We start from the raw sequence: 17,500 nt of genomic DNA on the forward strand, positions 1-17,500 counted from the left end.
AAGATCGCGACTCACCACAACCACCAGCTTGGACTTTAGATAAACTTTGTGAAGTTCAAAGAAGTTTGAAACATACAATAGATCTATTTACAGCATATGATCCATCCCTAGACAGAGCTCTGAGAGTCAAGAATAGCATGGAAAGTGGATTCACTCAGTATTTGGAAATTATCAAACAACTGAGGCGAGAGGTTGAACAACCAAAAATCACCGCATTCTTCTCTAAACCTCAGCCGACGACATCAGCCAGCTCTACTCAGCCAACGATATTAGGCAAATGTAGACCTACTCACACTGCACTGGATCACTCGCCTGACTCCCCTGCCCCCATCACCTCCACCCAGTCCACGGACTGTGACGACTCTGATGAAGGTAAGCTATGTTTGTGATATCAATTCAATTTTGAGTGAACATTATTCGCATATATAATCAAAATAAATTTTCTGTATGTTGAATATTGAGAGTTATTTGGTGTTTATTTCACAGTGGTGCAGCCGATAGCCACAGCCGGGAGAGGGGGTTGAGATGAGTGGTCAGCTGACGAGAGGGGAAAACATGGCGGAGCGATTCCACTTCCATCTCTTGAGCAAGGTAAACTGTGAGCATCACTATATTGACACATTCTAAGATGTTGTCAAATACGTAATTTTTATCTTTATTTATGCTTAGTAGCCCATGAGTATTGAATTCTAAGAGTTGTTTGGGTGTATATTTCATAGAATTCGAGTGATGGTGGTGGTGGCCAACGACACAAACAGGCATCAGGACAAGCCAGCTAACGGAACGAGAGAGGGAAGACAGGAGGGAACCAGGAGGTGGCAGGGGTGTAGCTGATCAACTCGCAGTGCATCTCAGGTGCAGACTACAGTATATTTACATTGTTTTGTTTATTACAGACGATACATAATAAATATTATATTTGTATAATTGCGTTTGCATTATTATTTTTTAAAATTAATTTGCATGATGTTATAAATGAACTTGTACCAGTGGATATTAGCTGTGAGGTCAAGTGTTCTGAAGCTTAGGTCTACATTACCATCGTGCAAGCTGCAAAAACTACCTGGGGTACAGTATATACCGAAGAAATGAAAGGATGATAAATTGGTCTAAGGTAAACTAAACTAAACTAACCTAACCTAACCAGTAAATCTTTAGTTTCGACCATGGGAGGAATAGAGCAATAGAAAATTAAATATTGATTTGTATACTCTCCAAGCTGAGAGAGTGGTTGAAAAGCCCGCCAACGTCTCTCACGACGACGAGAACAAGGACGAGCCGGATGACATCTAATATGCAGGTAATGATTTAATAAACACAGGTTAGGTTACTTTAGTTTAGTTTACCTTAGATGAATTGATCATCCTTTCATTTCTTCGATGTCGGGATCTACCATAACAAGCATGGCGTACCATTCGTCATACACGACTTCGTTACTTAAAAACTCTGTTTTAGCACCTTTTTTGTTTTTCATTTCCGCACACAAAATTGCATATTACGGTGATATATTTTGATTTACAAAATTAGTATTTAATTTTCTATTGCTATATTACTCCCATGGTCGAAACTAAAGATTTACCCCGGTATTTAATATGAAATATCAGTATACGCGGATTTGGTTATATGCGGTAATTTCAGGAACCTAACCCCCGCGTTATTCGAGGGACTAATGTAGTGGCAAAAGGCCATCCTCAAACTATTCCTTCCTTAGGAAGTGAACCCAAAAGAAGAAAAAGATTTGGGAGTGTTGATAAAAGACAACCTGTCACCTGACAGACATATCAGCAGGATTATGGGAGAGACATAAGGACTTTTGCAGAAGATCAAAGTGACATTTCTCTATATGGATGAAGAGATGATGGAAGAAAAAAACTCATTGAAACCCTGATCAATCCAGGACTAGAATATGGGTCAATAATATGGGTCTCACATAGAGTGAAGGATGTAAGCAAGATCAAGAGAATACAAAGGGCAACAACCAAACTGGTCCCCAGTCTGGCAGATGACCATATGAGGAAAGACTAATAGCACTGGGTCTGCCAATATTGAAAGATAGATGTGAAAGAGGTGATGTGATTACAGTATTCAAGCCACTAGGGGGGATAGATTACAATGACAGAAGAGATCTGATTAGATGGGAGGGCTTTAAGAAGTCATGGGAACAAATTATGAAAGATCACATGCCTAAAGGATGTAAAGAAATACAGTTTTCCATATATATACATAAATACTTGGAATAGCTTAAAGGTGATATAGCCCAAGCTCAAACAATATACGAGTTCAAATCTAAATATGATAATTGGAAATCAAGGATATAGATTAAGTTGGAATTTCACATGTGAGGCTTGGTATGATAGAAAATTAGAGAATAGGAGATGGGATCCAATGAGCATTGCTCCTAGGTAAATACACACACACCTGTGTTTCCACATTCAAGGAAATTTCCTGGTTTTAAGGAAATTTTACTCATCCAAGGAAAGTTTCAAAGAAACTTGTTTTGTAAGGAAATTCCAAAGAAATTGGCATAGAATAATTGAAGAGTAATATCAAATTCAGTATAGAATTATCAACCACTATAAGAAAGAGATAACAAGAAACATGACTACATTCATAGTTAACAGTAGTATGGTACAGGGTAGCCCAGTGCCTTGTACTGTTCAGCCCACCATCTGCCCCAGCCAGGATTGTCACTGACCAAATCAGAATGACCACTACGCAGTCATTGTATGCATTGATCTTCTAGAATTGTTTGATGGTAAAGGAGCTACAGTTTACAGTAAAGTCAAGGAATGTTTAAATGAGATACATATTCCTATGGAGAATATTATAGGCTTTCATGCAGACAATAGCGTTGTTATGCTTGGTAAGCATCATCAGTTTCACAACTACTTGTAAGAGACTGTCCTTCTGTTATGCTGTCTCCCTACTATTAATACTGTCCTGTACCACTTCAATGAATATTCATTTCCTTTTTTTCCGAACCCTGTGGTGGGGAAGAATAATGCCACCTAGTGTTCCCACTTGAGTCGTAAATGGCAACAAAATCAGGACGGGGACAGTAGGTCTCTTCTATCAATGCAATCTATCTCCTTTAGTGACCTGAATACTGTAATCATATCACCTCTTTTCAATCTTTCAAAGTTGGCAGACCTAGTGCTTTTAGTCTTACCTCACAGGCTGGGGACCACTTTGGTTACTGCCCTTTGCATTCTAGCAATCTTATATCTTTCACTCTGTGTGGGGACCATACTACTGACATATTCCAGTCTTGGAGGGTTTAGATTATATTTTTCAGCATCTCTTCATCCATATAGTGAAATACCACTTTAATCTTCTGCAGTAATCTGTATGTCTCTCCCACAATCCTGCTGATATGTCCATTAGGTGATGGATTATCTTTTATCAGCACTCCTAAATATTTTTCTTATTTTACTTTTGTAATGGGTTCACTTTCCAAGGAATACTTCAAGGATGATCTTTTGCTACTATTGCCCATTCCTAGAACTTTGCATTTTTTATATTGATATTTGATTGAAATTCATGAAACATTATTCACTATCATCATATTAAATTTCTCATTAACAAATGTGACTTACATCGAGGAGTGAACTGAGAGTGCCAGCTATAAGAGCCCCCTCATCACTGTGTGCAGGATGTGCAGCTAGGAAGTCTAACCGGGTGTGAGGTAGGCGCCGATATATGTGCTGATTTGTTAGATTGCTGAAGAATTCTCGAACCGACATCTGTTCCGAGACGGTGTGTGAACTGACCACCTGTAAAGATGTAGAATATAAGCCATCAAAGTCAGTATTATATATCACAGATTACAAAGTTCAAGTATTACAAAGCCTATCCATTTTCACAGAAATTTTCCTCAAGAGTTGAAATGACATTGTATAATTCTCATACTTCTTGTCAATTCATCTTTGGACAAGGCAACGTAACTAATGTCACTCATAATAAGCCCAGCTTGAGCATGGACAAAAATTATATACAACATACCATATTAATGAACACATTTTAAAATACATGATCATGTGTGATGCATACAGTACCAACTCTGAAGACAAATTGAAACTTAAGATATACTATAAGATCTTAAAGTTCTTTAACATCATTCTTAACCCCTTGAGTACCGGATGTGTGTTTTGCCGAGTGCACCCGTCAGGAACCGAGCGTGCTCCCCATGACACGCACGTGTCACAGTTATATGCTTTGTGTATTGAGGGCTCTCAAGGCCTCGGTTTCTGGGTTATTTCTACCCATGGGGTGGCAAGTGTCTGTGTTTACAAACATAAGGCTCCAGCCATTCGTGGGATGGTTTGAAACGTTTGTTTACGTAAGGTTGACGGGTCGGTAACGAAGGGGTTAAGAATAGCCCAACCCTACCCAATGACTTTTCTAACAACTCTTCCACTTCATCCAGCCTCTCTCCTCTAAGACTTACTTGCAACCTGTTGCCACCCCTCCCAATGTACATCTCATCACCTTGTTTTTACCTACATTTACTTTTAACTTTCTCCTATCACATACCTTCCCAAACTCCATCACTAACTACCTTATATCCTACCTGACCCTTCCACAAATGCAATGTCATCTGCAAACGACAACTGGCTCACCTCCCACCTCCCTCCACCATTTCTAACCATCTCCAGTCCCCTGTCCATCACTCTCGCATTTACCTATCTTACCACCCCATCCATATACACATTGAACAGCCATGGTGACATGACACAGCCCTGACGCAACCCCTGCTTTCACTTCAAACCCCTCGCTCTCTCCATTTCTAATCCTAACACAAACTCTAATACTCTAATAAACAATCTTGACTGCCCATAAAAGGCAATACCTCACACAGTGCCTACTCTGTCATAAGACTTCTCCAAATTCATAAGTCCAAAAAAATCCTTACCTTTTGACCAAAATTTCACCCAAATCTCCCTTACCATAAACATTTGATCTATGCATCCTTTACCTTTCCTAAACCCACACTGCTCCTCACCAATTGATCTTTCTATTCCCCTCCTAATTTTCTCAATTAAAACACTCCCATAAGCCTTTCCAACTACACTCAACACATTGAGCACTCTAAAACTACTACATCCACATTTGCCCCCTCCTTTTTTTAATGCAGAACTACAGATTCCTTTGGTCCTCTAGCACTCTCCCCACCCTCAGACACACATTAAACCTCTTTAGCCAATCCACTATAACCACATCTTTTTCAGAGACTTCATATGACACACATTTAAACCAAGTACCTTACCAGCTTTTGTAATTTTCAAAGCTCCTTTTACCTTATCTTTTCAAATATCCATTCTATTTTCCTCTTTCATCACAGTCATTTTCTTAGCTCCTCCATCTACCACAATCAATCAATCCCTATCCTCTTCCACAATAAACAACTCTCTAAAATAATCTATCTATCTTCCCCTTACTGCCTTCACTTTCATTAACATCTGTTCATCTGCACCTTTTATCTTTTCATCTCTACATGACTCACCCCCTCACTCTTTTCCCTTCCTTCCATTTTTTCTTTATTCTTTTAAAAATGTTGACATACTCCTACCCCATTTCAAACCTGTACTCTTCTTTGCCTCATTCATCTTACATATACATACATAAAAGCTTTTGACAAGGTACCACACAAAAAATTAATTAAGCAAAATTGAAAAAATAGGAGGAATTCAAGGCAAACTGTTGGAATGGATGAAGGACTTCTTAACTGGGAGAAAAATGAGAGTGGTACTTAGAGACAAAAATTCGAAATGGGAAGATGTAAAAAGTGGCATCCCACAAGGCTCTGTTTTGGCTCCCTTAATGTTTGCCATATACATAAATGATATGGACAAAGGTGTAAATTGTTACATGAATTTTTTTGCCGACGATGCTAAATTACTCAAGAGAGTGAAGACAGAAGAAGATTGCAGATCGCTACAAGATGACCTGTACAAAGTATGGGAATGGAGCCAGAAATATGAGATGAATTTCAACATCAAGAAATGTAGCATAATGGAATTTGGAAAAGGCAAAAATAGAGTTTCGGGAAAATATACGATGGGAAACAAAGTAGTAAAGAAAGTAAACTCAGAGAGGGACCTAGGAGTAATCATCTCAAGTGACTTGACACCCAACAAACATGTAAACAAGTTATTCGGAGAGACCTACAATTTATTAAGATCAATGAAAGTGGCCTTTGATTACATGGATGAGATGGTTAAAAAATTGTTACATTGCTAAGACCAAAATTAGAATATGATATATCAATGTGGGCACCTAGCACAAAGAAAAACACAAGGAAATTAGAAAGAATCCAAAGAGCAGCAACAAAGATGGCACCCACACTATCAAATTTGACATATGAATAAAGACTGGAAAAATTACAGCTGTCAACATTAGAGCAGAGAAGGGAAAGAGGCGACTTGTTGACCATTTTCAGAATTATGAAAGGGATGGAAGTTCTCAATAGAGATGACCTATTAAAATGGGACAAAAGAGAAACAAGAGGACACACAAAGAAATTAAAGAAAGACAGTTACAGAAGAGACCTGAAAAAGAACAGTTTCCCGCACAGAGTGATCGATGTCTGGAACAGGCTGAACAGTGAAACAGTAAATGCCAGAACTATACACGAGTTTAAAACTAAACTGGACGTGGAGGGATACAAAAATGGGTCACAACGAGCATAGCTCCCGTCCCATAAAATACAACTAGGTAAATACATTTGTTGAGATCAATAAAGGTGGCCTTTAAATACCTGGATAAGGAAATGATAAGATATTATTACAAACACTGATAAGGCCAAAACTAGAATATGCAGCACTGATATGGTCACCCAGTACAAAAAAGAATATAAGAAAATTAGAAAGAATACATCCTTGCTGTGGATGTGCTGTGTCTTGCGACACTGCTTCTGACCCAGGGCAGTGGACAAGGTGCAGGGATGACCCGTCATTCAGGAGGTGCTAAGATAAGAGGGAGGGTGGAGGGGTGTGGAGTGTATTCAGGGATGGAATGGGTGGGAATGATTTTATGCCTTTTTCTTTTTGGCTACACCCCTTGTAAGGGGGAAAAAGCCTTGGTATATGTATGTATGTATGTACAAAGAGTAACAACAAAGATGGCCCCCAACACTTTCAAAACTGACATATGAACAAAGACTGGCCAAACTGGAATTGCTGACCCTGGAACAAAGAAGAGAACAGGGGGGACCTACTAACCATCTACAGAATTATGAAAGGAAAAGAATGCCTTGATAGAGAGAACTTATTAAAGTGGGATAGAGGAAAAACAAGAGGACATGCTATGAAACTCAAAAAGGATAACTACAGAAGAGACCTGAAATATAACAACTTCCCACACAGAGTGATAGATATATGGAACAAATTGGATAAAAAAATAGTGTGCAAACACAATACTAGAATTTAAGAACAAACTTAATCTTGCAAGATACAAAAAATGGGTCACCACGAGCATAGCTCCACTTCCCGTATAATACAACTAGGTAAATACATGACATGAGATCAAGACATATATCTTGCTCTCAATATCACTCAAACCAAGGTTCTCCTTCAAGAACACATCTGGTTTGTACATACTGCCACAAACCAAGCCACCTCACAAACACGTGTTACCACAGGAATTGCGAGCAAACTTCCAGACTAACAACACATAAAATTTGAGGTCCTAAGAAATACATTAAAATTAAAAGTGGAATGTCTCAACAGTGTCACATTACCAGGATACTCAAGTTGTGTTGAATGGGAAGGGGAATGCTCGTGGATACCTGTGATGGTTAGATTACAGCACAAATAGAGAGTATTGAAGTAAAATGGAAGATAATGATGATAGACCAGAGAAGCCCCATGATGAAAGAATGTCAAACATAAACATATACCCAGAGCTATATACCGGTACAAGAGTGAACCATAATGTAAATATGAGTTTCAGATCACCTCTGGGTACAAAAAGATTTTTTTTAGATGGTAGCGATGAGGGACATATTTCTGGGTTCAGTGGGTATGAAAAAAGACTTTTCAGTAAAATTATAGGTATAGAGAGGGAGATAAGATTTATGAGGGAATCATGGAGGCAAGTGACTAACGATCTATGGAAAACAAATCAAGAAATAAAGAAGTGAGTGACTTAAAAAAGTAAATACTGAAAAAAATGAAGAAGTAAATGTACTAAAAAAGAACTGACTGAGTTAAATTGTGAAAATGAGAGGTTGAAAAACAATGATAATGCTAATACTGCAACCATAAAGAAGTAAATGAACAAATAAAAGTAATGACCAAAAATTTGAAAAAAGCATAGGAGAGAGGATAATTTACAACAATTCAAGAAGGAATGAAGGAAAGACCAAGAAAAAGATAAGGTAATTTTTAAAGAAATAGTTCATCAACAAATGCAAGAAAATTATGAAGATGCAGTCATTAAGGTAGTTAAAGAAGAAGAAAATCTAGTAAGAGACACAGTGGACAAAAAAAAAATGTGTATAGTAGTATGTTGTCTAAAGAAAAAACTTAAACTAAACTGGTCCTTGAGATATAAAGAGAAAAATTTGTCAAGAAAAATTCTAAAAGTAATACAAGATGAAGAGCAAGAAATAGACAAAGAAATATAGGAAGTGCACAGAATGGGTAAATATGCAGAAGGAAAGAGTCAACTCCTAAAGATCAAATTAAGGTCACAAATGTCAGAAGAAATTTGGGCAAAAACAGGAAAATTAGCAAGAAGTGACAACAAAAGTATATGGATAAAAAGAGACATGAATGATGAGGAAAGAGAAAATAAGACATTAAGAAGCAAAGCTATGGAAAAAAATTACAAAAGAATGGAGACCAAGAAAAGAAAGTTCTACTGGAGAGTGTTAGACATGAGACTGAAAAAATGGTATATTAAAAAAAAAAAAAAAAAAAAAAAAAAAGATATGAAAGGTTCAGAGAACAATATGGAAAGAGTAGAAAATTAAAACTAACTTATACCAATATAGACAGATTAATCCCAGTCAGAAAAACTAGACATAATGGGAATTGTATACACATACACATACCAAAGGCTTTTTCCCTCTTACACTGGGGGTATTGTGGAGACAAAATTAAGGGGTCCACTATAATCACTGGCTTAAAAATAGAGAGGAGAAATAGGGTGGAGTCATGTTCTTGGCTAAGAAAAACTTAAATGTGACAAAAGTCATATAGAGACAGAACATGGAGATGATCACAATAAGAATTGAAGATAGCGACATGAAAAGTAGAAAGTTTGCATTGATTTATGTGACCCCAAAAATGGGGTCTTGGAGAATGATTATTCTAAAATGTTAGATATGAGACTTTCATTAAACAAGATGTTGAAGGATGGAGGTAATGCAGTACCTATGGGAGATTTTAGCTGCAAAGAAATCTGTTAGAAAGAGATGACAGTGAAAGGTGGAGAGGATCTATGGGGAAATATATTACTTGACATGACTATATTACATACAATGACACAATGGGTAAAACAAAACACTAGATTTAGAAGTAATGAAGAACCATTGAGAGTAGATTTATTATTTATGTCAGAACCTGAAATTATGGACAAAATTGAATACAAGACACCAATTACGAAGTGACCACATACTACTTGAGTTAGAAAGGAGGAAATATATATAGAGGAATGAGAAATACATAAATGGAAGACTGATGTATAGTAAAATGGACTTTGAAAAACTTAGGGAATTTTTTCTTAAAGCGAGCTGGAAAATTCTAAAATGAAGAAACACAAGTGGAAGAAAAATGGATGATTCTTATGAAAATCTATATAGGAGTGGATCAATATGTCCTAAAGCAAAGACAGGAAAAGTTGTATATTATGTGCTGGTTTAACAGAAGGTGCAGCGAAGCAAAAGACAGAGATAAAGCTTGGAAAAGATGGAGAAAAGACAAAAAAAAAAACAAAAAACAGAAAATGGCAAATATACATTAATCAAAGGAACGAATATGTAAAAATATGCAGGGAAGAACCTATGTATGTTCAACTTTGTCAATACATCTTCAAAATAAAGATAACTGAGGCAAAAGAAAAATCAATCTTGATTCTGAATGGTGATCTGAATATCACGAGTACTGGTTAAGTATATTTGCTCCTGTATATGGTTGATAATCTTGCTACTGAATTTTTTGGCTGACTCATCCAACTCTAAAGATTCTTTTAACTGATCTGGTTCTTTACAAGTATATGCTTACCACCCCATATAGAATGTGGACTTCAGATAAACCTAACTGTAACTTTTTTCATCCACATGATTCAGAGTTTATAGCATTACCCATAGATCCGACATACGAGCTCTGAGCTCTCTTCCGGGAGAGAAATAGCTGTTGATCACGAGTACAACACGTGATCCAAAGGCCAAGGTGAAAAGGATCTTTTGAGTGTGCCACCAGGGTACATAATAAGATAAATTCCAAATGAAAAAGAACTATGGTATGATTCAAAATAGAATATGAACCATCCCAATGTTTAATTGTCCTTGTAACCCCAGAATGCCTACTACTTATACATAGTCTCAGTGGTAGTGAAAGACATCTCCGATTGGATGTAGATGAAAAACCTAATTTGTTGTTGTCTTTTGTCAAGCTGAGCTTATGAAGGTAGTCAGAAAAATGTCTTGGGGAACGTTGAGTAGTATCATCACATAGCATGGATTCAGGCTGACTTTTCAGTACATAGCCACCTTTTTCTCTCTATAATGAATCCATTCCTTTACCTTTTCTCCTGGTCCACAGAGTCGCAGTTCAGTCTCGCTGCCATGAAGGATGAATGCCACAGACACCACCTTGCGGCCCTCCAGTTTTTCATGTACTAGATCTGGAAAATTATAATAATAATGAAAAAGGGAAATAAGTTAGAGAGTAAGACAAGTCAGTGAAATTGGTGATTTCTAGTTATGAGAAAGATCAAGTGAGAGGGAATCAATTAAATACTTGTGTTAATAACTGCCCGATAAATAGAACTGTCTCTTTGATAGATAATGAAATAATTAAGGGACTTTAGATGAAGAGAGAGAGAGAATCAGCAACACTTATGCAGACACATTTGTGGCCGTCCAACAGTTAATACTCCTCTATAGTAGAATTAACAAAATATGTCAGTATAATGTATGGGTTCTCATTAAAGATCAGAATTTTTAATTTCTAGATTTCCATTATTAGGTCAGCATAGAGAAGTCACTATTGTAAATACAGCCCACAAAACAGTTCAACTAAAAAGGTATCAACAAAGATGGTGTGATGATTCAATCATTATTCCATGAATCATGAAACACTGAGGAACAAATATTTTTGGTTGGTCTGGCACTTGTTTTTGACTAAATTTTGTCTTCAGAATCCAAAAATTACCTCAATTTTCTGTATACCAAATTTACATGCTACAAGATACCTTCAATTTATATAAAGAAACAAAATACCGTATGTAGTATTTTTATGCTCATTTTATTGTATGGTTTAAAAACTTACATATGATGGAAAACATAGCATTGTTTGGCTCTAATGTTTGTACAAATATATTTTGTTTTTACAAAGATATTACTATCATAAATCAAATTGTGTGCAATTACATACATACATATACCAAAGGCTTTTCCCCCCTTACAAGAGAGGTAGCCAAAAAACCAAGACATAAAAACCACTCCTACCCATTCCATCCCCATATACTCCAATCCCCTTCCCTCCCTCTTATCTTGGCTCCTCCTGGATGACAGGTCATCCCTGCATCTCGCCCACTGCTCTGGGTCAGATGCAGTGTCACAAGACACAGCACATCCACAGCAAGGCCACTTCATTAAATCAGCAACCCCCCCCCTCTCTGTCCCCTCATGCAGAAATGGAGAAGACAGGGAGAAATCCCTTTGGGCTGTATCAATTTATTCTTCATACATACTCCCTCACCCCCCCTCATCCCCTATCCACTCCCCCTCATGCATCACAGCATTATCCATATACAACCATTCTCCATTCACCCATATCTTCTGTCCTCTCCCATCCTTCCTCAACAGACATTCCCCTATTTCCCAATGTCCCTTTTACCCCATCCATCCATCATCATCCTCGGTCGCCCCTCATGTTCACTCCTTCCACCTCTGCCTTCCACACCACTTTTACTAATCTTTCTTCACTCATTCTTTCCATGCGTCCAAACCATCCCAATATTCTTTCATCAACCCTATCTCTCAACTCCCTTTTCACCCCTGTTCTCCTCCTCACCTCCTTATTTCTCACTCTATCCAGCCTAGTAACCTCTATTATACTTCTCAGGCACCTCATCTCAGACACATTCAAACTCCTCCTCTCTTCATCTCTTATGTTCCATGTTTCTGCCCCTTACAGTGCTGTTGGCACAATCACTCCTTCATACTTAGCATCCATTCCCAAATATCTATTTCTCATTACATTTTAATCCACCAAGGCATTTACTCACTTCTCTCAATCTACATTCCACCTCCAGCTCCACTCCTCCCTTTCCCGCTACATTCGCACCCAAGTATCTAAAATTATTCACTTCCTCCAGTCTCTCTCCCTTAATACTCACTTCCAGTCTGCTGCCACTTTCTCCCCTTGTACATCTCAGCACCTTACTTTTGACCACATTTATCTTCAAATTCCTTCTTTTGCATACCCTCCTAAACTCTGTCACTAACTTTCTCAATCCTTCCTCTGATCCTGCTACAAGTGCAGTGTCATCAACAAACAACAACTCGCTTATCTCCCACTTTTCTCCATTTTTTTAACCATCTCCAATCCCTGACCCACTACCCTTGTGTTTACCTCTCACACCACCCCATCCGTGTATAAATTGAACAGCCAAGGTTGCATAACACATCCCTGATGAAATCCCACCTTTACCTCAAACCACTCACTCTCTCCATTTCTAATTCTAACAAAAGCTCTACTACTCTTGTATAAACTCTTGACTGCTCTTAAAAGCTTTCCTCCTATCCCATACATCTGCAATACTTCCCACAGTGCCTTCCTGTCTACCATCATAAGCCTTTTCCAAATCCATAAAAGCCCAAAAAATATCCTTACCTTTCCTAAAATTTTCTCACATATCTGTCTTACCACAAAAATCTGATCTACACAACCCCTACCTGTCCTAAACCCCTACTGTTCCTCACCAATTACTCCCTCTGTTCCTCTCCTAATTCTCTCAACCAAGACCATCCCATAAGCCTTCCCAACTACACTTAACAAACTGATCCCTCTGAAACTGCTACAATCACACTTGTCCCCTTTTCCTTTGTAAAGTGGAACTACACAGGCATTCCTCCAGTCCTCCGGTACTCTACCCTCTCTTAAACAAACATTAAATAATCTCACCAGCCAGTCCACCATCATTGTATCTCCTTTTTTTTAGACATTCTGCATGACACCCATCCAACCCAGGTGCCTTACCTGCTCTCATCATCTTAACAAATGCCTTCACCTCATCTTTCCTTATTTCTCCTCCATTTTTCTCACTCATGGTACCCCATGCATCAATGAGGAATTTCCCTGTTCAGCATTAGGGTCATGCCAGTTAGTAGGTCCTGCAATGGTGTGTGTGAGCTGCTCTTTGTCTCATCTTTCTTACAAAACCTGTTCGATATGGATGACCCTGCAGAAATTTCCTATCAACATAACTTTTGTAGTCATTAAGATTCTCAAGCCTATCCACCACATCAAGGTGTCAGCTCTCAGATAGAAAAACACTCTAGGTACTCATTTAAATCCATCCAAAGAGCCTCCCTTTCCTTTTCACTTTTCTTACTACCAAGCCCATGTGCACTTAAGGCCCATATTTCCCATGCCAGTTTTACCTTCACCCACATTAACTTTGAAGATATTTCCCTCCACTCAACCACACACTTTCCTGTTTCATCATGTACTCTCCCTCACACACTCCCAAACTCAAAATTACTCCTCCCTTTCAACTTAAGTTTCACTTAATGCTAATAAATCCATCTTCATTCTCACAAACATACTCCCTGTCTCATCTCTTTCACTCTCATATGTACCACAACTATGCACATTTAATGACCTTCTTTTGCTCTGACTTCTTGTAAGATGAATATACAGAAAGCAGAATGCCTAGTCCCATCACTTGATCAGCCAAGGACCAGGTGTCACTTTTATGGATTGTTTTAGCTAATTTCAGGCATTTTCATACAGGTTACATTAACCTCTAGATCTAAAAAGTTTAACCATAAATGTCAAGACAAACAACCTTTATCCAACTTAACTTACGCAGGATATCATCAAGGGTAGAGGTTTCATATTTGTAGGTGACACAAACTACGTCATCTCCAAGACTGGAGGTGATGGGTCCCAAATTCCTCGCCCGCTGTGACACCACAAGGAGCCGAAGTCGTTCCCTTGGCCCAGCAGAGCAAGGTGGTGAGTCCTTGTCTTCAGTGTAGTCTCCCTTTTTCTCGCTTGTGCTCTGGATTGCTTCCGCCATGATGAAGCCGTTCCAGGACTGCTGTGATGACAAAAAGAAAAGGAAAAAATTAGACATTAAAAACCCTCCTGTATCAAGTATTTTTTTTCTTTATCATTGTTGCTACAAGACTATTTTGTTAATTTCTGTAATCCCTTTCTTAATGGCTGGAGCTTTTTCTTTTCATTACATACATATATATATATATATATATATATATATATATATATATATATATATATATATATATATATATATATATATATATATATATACATATACAGTATATCAGAAAAGTGTAAACACCAGACTCAATTCAAGGGTTTATTTGCTTGACATTTCGATTCCCATCCAAGAATCATCATCAGGGGGTATAATGGGTACAAGATCATGAACTCAAATATAAATGGTCAAAGTGGTAAACCTGGGAAAGGTTCACACTTTCAATCACATATACAAAGCAATCCTCTTTACAATATTAAATAAAATACAATTAACACGATATTGTAGCACCAAATAAAATAAAAATAAAACAAGTTTACATATCTGTGATCATAAAACAAATGTAGCAAAAATAACATCATTGTGTAAATTAATATAAAACACCAGAACAAAGTCCAAAGACGCAAACGGCTAAGGTGGACCAAATGTCCGCAATGAAGGAAGGGGAACAAAAGTAGGAAAAGGTCTCAAGAACAAATGGCTAAATTGCAATCAGACATATAAAATAACAAAAATACAATATAAAAAGAAGATAAAAAGAAAGACAGAAAAGATAAGGAAAAGGAAAAAGACTAAAACTGAAACGGAGGGACGAAAATCAGGGAAGGCCCAAAAGTCACTGATGGTATTTGAATTTTAATAGCTTCTTTATTTTTGTATGTACAGTTATGAAATTTTAACATAACATAAAGAAGATTATGGAAATTTATTTGCATGAAGTTACAAACATTTTGAAAAATCACTCATGTATGAAAAATTACATCTTTTAAATGGCGTCCATTTTTAGCTTCACACCTCCAGGGTTTTGAATTTTAATGGCTTCTTTATTTTTGTATGTACAGTTATGAAATTTTAACACAATATGAAGAAGATTATGGAAATTTATTTGCATGAAGTTACAAAAACTATGAAAAATCACTCATGTATGAAAAATTACATCTTTTAAATGGCATCCATTTTTAACTTCACACATCCATGCCCTTTCCCAAACATGCTCCATGACAGCTTCAAGGTTTTTCTAGTTCAATTCCCTGATTTCCCTTGTGATGTTCTCCTTCAATTTTTCTAAGGTTTGAGGTTTGTTGACATGCACCTTCTCTTTGAGATACCCCAAAAGAAGAATTCAGGACTGGTCAAGTCTGGGAAACATGATGGCCAGCTGACATCACCATAGTGAGAGATAATCCCATCTCCAAACATTGCTTCAGGAACTGCATTGTCCCTCTTGTGGTATGAGCAGTTGCCCCATCTTAAACTATTTCTTGGGAAGCAAACACATTACAAAAGCAAAAGAAGAGAAAGACTTGAGAGTGTTGATAAAAGACAACCTGTCACCTGACAGACATATCAACAGGATTGTTGGAGAGACATAGGGACTATTGTGGAAGATTAAAGTGGCGTTCCATTACATGGATGAAGAGATGAACAAATTAATCGAAACCCTGATATGTCCAAAACTGGAACATGCATCAGTACTATGGTCTTCACACAGAATGACAGATATAAGCAAGACTGAGAGAGGCCTCAGCACAAAAGAGCGCAACTTTTTGGAGAAAAGCGAGGAAAGCTAAAAAAAAAAAAAACAAAAAAAAAACACGTTTAGCAGATACAAATGTAGAAGTAAGGGAAGTGCTCAATCTCCTAGGATCATTGAATGTGACAAAAGCCTCAGGACCTGATGAGATCTCAAACTGGATACTTAAAGAATGTCAGGAACAACTAGAAGACAAGATCCAGTCTTATTACATGTTCATTGAAAGGAGGCATTATGCCACTTGATTTCCACCAAGAAAAACATATATTACATGGATGTTTTATAATTTACAATATTAATATTTAATTTTCTAATGCTATATTGTGTAGGTCCAGGGCCGTTTCTAGGCACAGGCGACACAGGCCGCCTTGGGTGCCATTTGCTGGGGGGGCGCCAAATTGCCATCCAAAATTAATATATAAATAAATGAGAGACAAGTATTTTTTATTACGTGGATAATTCAAATAAATAAATAAATATAAGTGCAAACGCGAAAATAAATGAATAATGAAAGTGTTGATACTTGATGCAACGGTGTTTAATGTTTGAAAGCACATTTCACATTTTAGCCGGTTATTATTTCCAGCCCGGAGGGGGGAAGGAAGGAGGGAGGGGGGGCACCATAACAAATTCTTGCCTGGGGCGCCTGATGAACTAGAAACGGTCCTGTGTAGGTGTCCACTTCCAAAATTTATCACTTCAACTTATAAATATGTAGTGGATAAAAATGTGACAGAATGCCTACTTCACAGCTATGTGAGGGCCCAACATAACTGGTATTTTTTTCTATGAACCAAGTTTTTTTTCCTCATTATAAGGGAGGTAGCAAAGTCAAAGGCACATACCCACTTCAACCTATTTCATTCCCATCCACCACCCTTTCGTCTCTTATTTTAGCTCCACGTGGATGACATGTCATCCCTGTATCCCGCCCACTGCCCTGGGTCAGAAGCAGTATTGCAAGACACAGTACTGTACATCCACAGAAAGCCCGGTTCATTTATTTAGCGACCCCCCCCCTGCCCCTTTAAGCAGAAAAAGAGAAGACACAAAAAAGGGATTTTGATGTTGCCGATTACAAATTTGGCAAAAACAAAACATAACATTTAGAGGGTGTTTTTTTTTGGGGGGGGGGTGGAGGATGGTGGAAGACGGTGATTGGCATAACTGCTCCTCTCTCGCTGGCCAGAAACTGTCACTTCGCGTTGTTTTGGTGACTATCAACCGTAATTACATTTTAATCACACCTGGGAAAGGTTTGTTTTCCTGATCTATTTTCAATATTATAAT

The 17,500-nt window shown here is 37.7% G+C and overlaps 1 protein-coding gene across 1 annotated transcript in view; it reads right to left on the reverse strand.

Moving 5' to 3' along the window:
• Positions 1–3,170: 3,170 nt before the first annotated feature.
• LOC143017560 (uncharacterized) overlaps positions 3,171–17,500 on the reverse strand; it is a 14,947-nt gene continuing 617 nt past the window's right edge. Inside the window, exons 2-5 of the mRNA XM_076172348.1 lie at positions 14,262–14,496; positions 10,748–10,848; positions 3,597–3,773; positions 3,171–3,233 (exon numbers count right to left, since the gene is read on the reverse strand). Coding sequence (XP_076028463.1) covers positions 3,171–3,233; positions 3,597–3,773; positions 10,748–10,848; positions 14,262–14,475 — 555 coding nt within the window. The 5' untranslated portion in view covers positions 14,476–14,496. The remainder of the gene's footprint in view (positions 3,234–3,596; positions 3,774–10,747; positions 10,849–14,261; positions 14,497–17,500) is intronic.

This window comes from Oratosquilla oratoria, chromosome 32 (assembly GCF_046742065.1).
Source record: "Oratosquilla oratoria isolate Oo_2021 chromosome 32, ASM4674206v1, whole genome shotgun sequence".
Lineage (NCBI taxonomy): Eukaryota > Metazoa > Arthropoda > Malacostraca > Stomatopoda > Squillidae > Oratosquilla > Oratosquilla oratoria.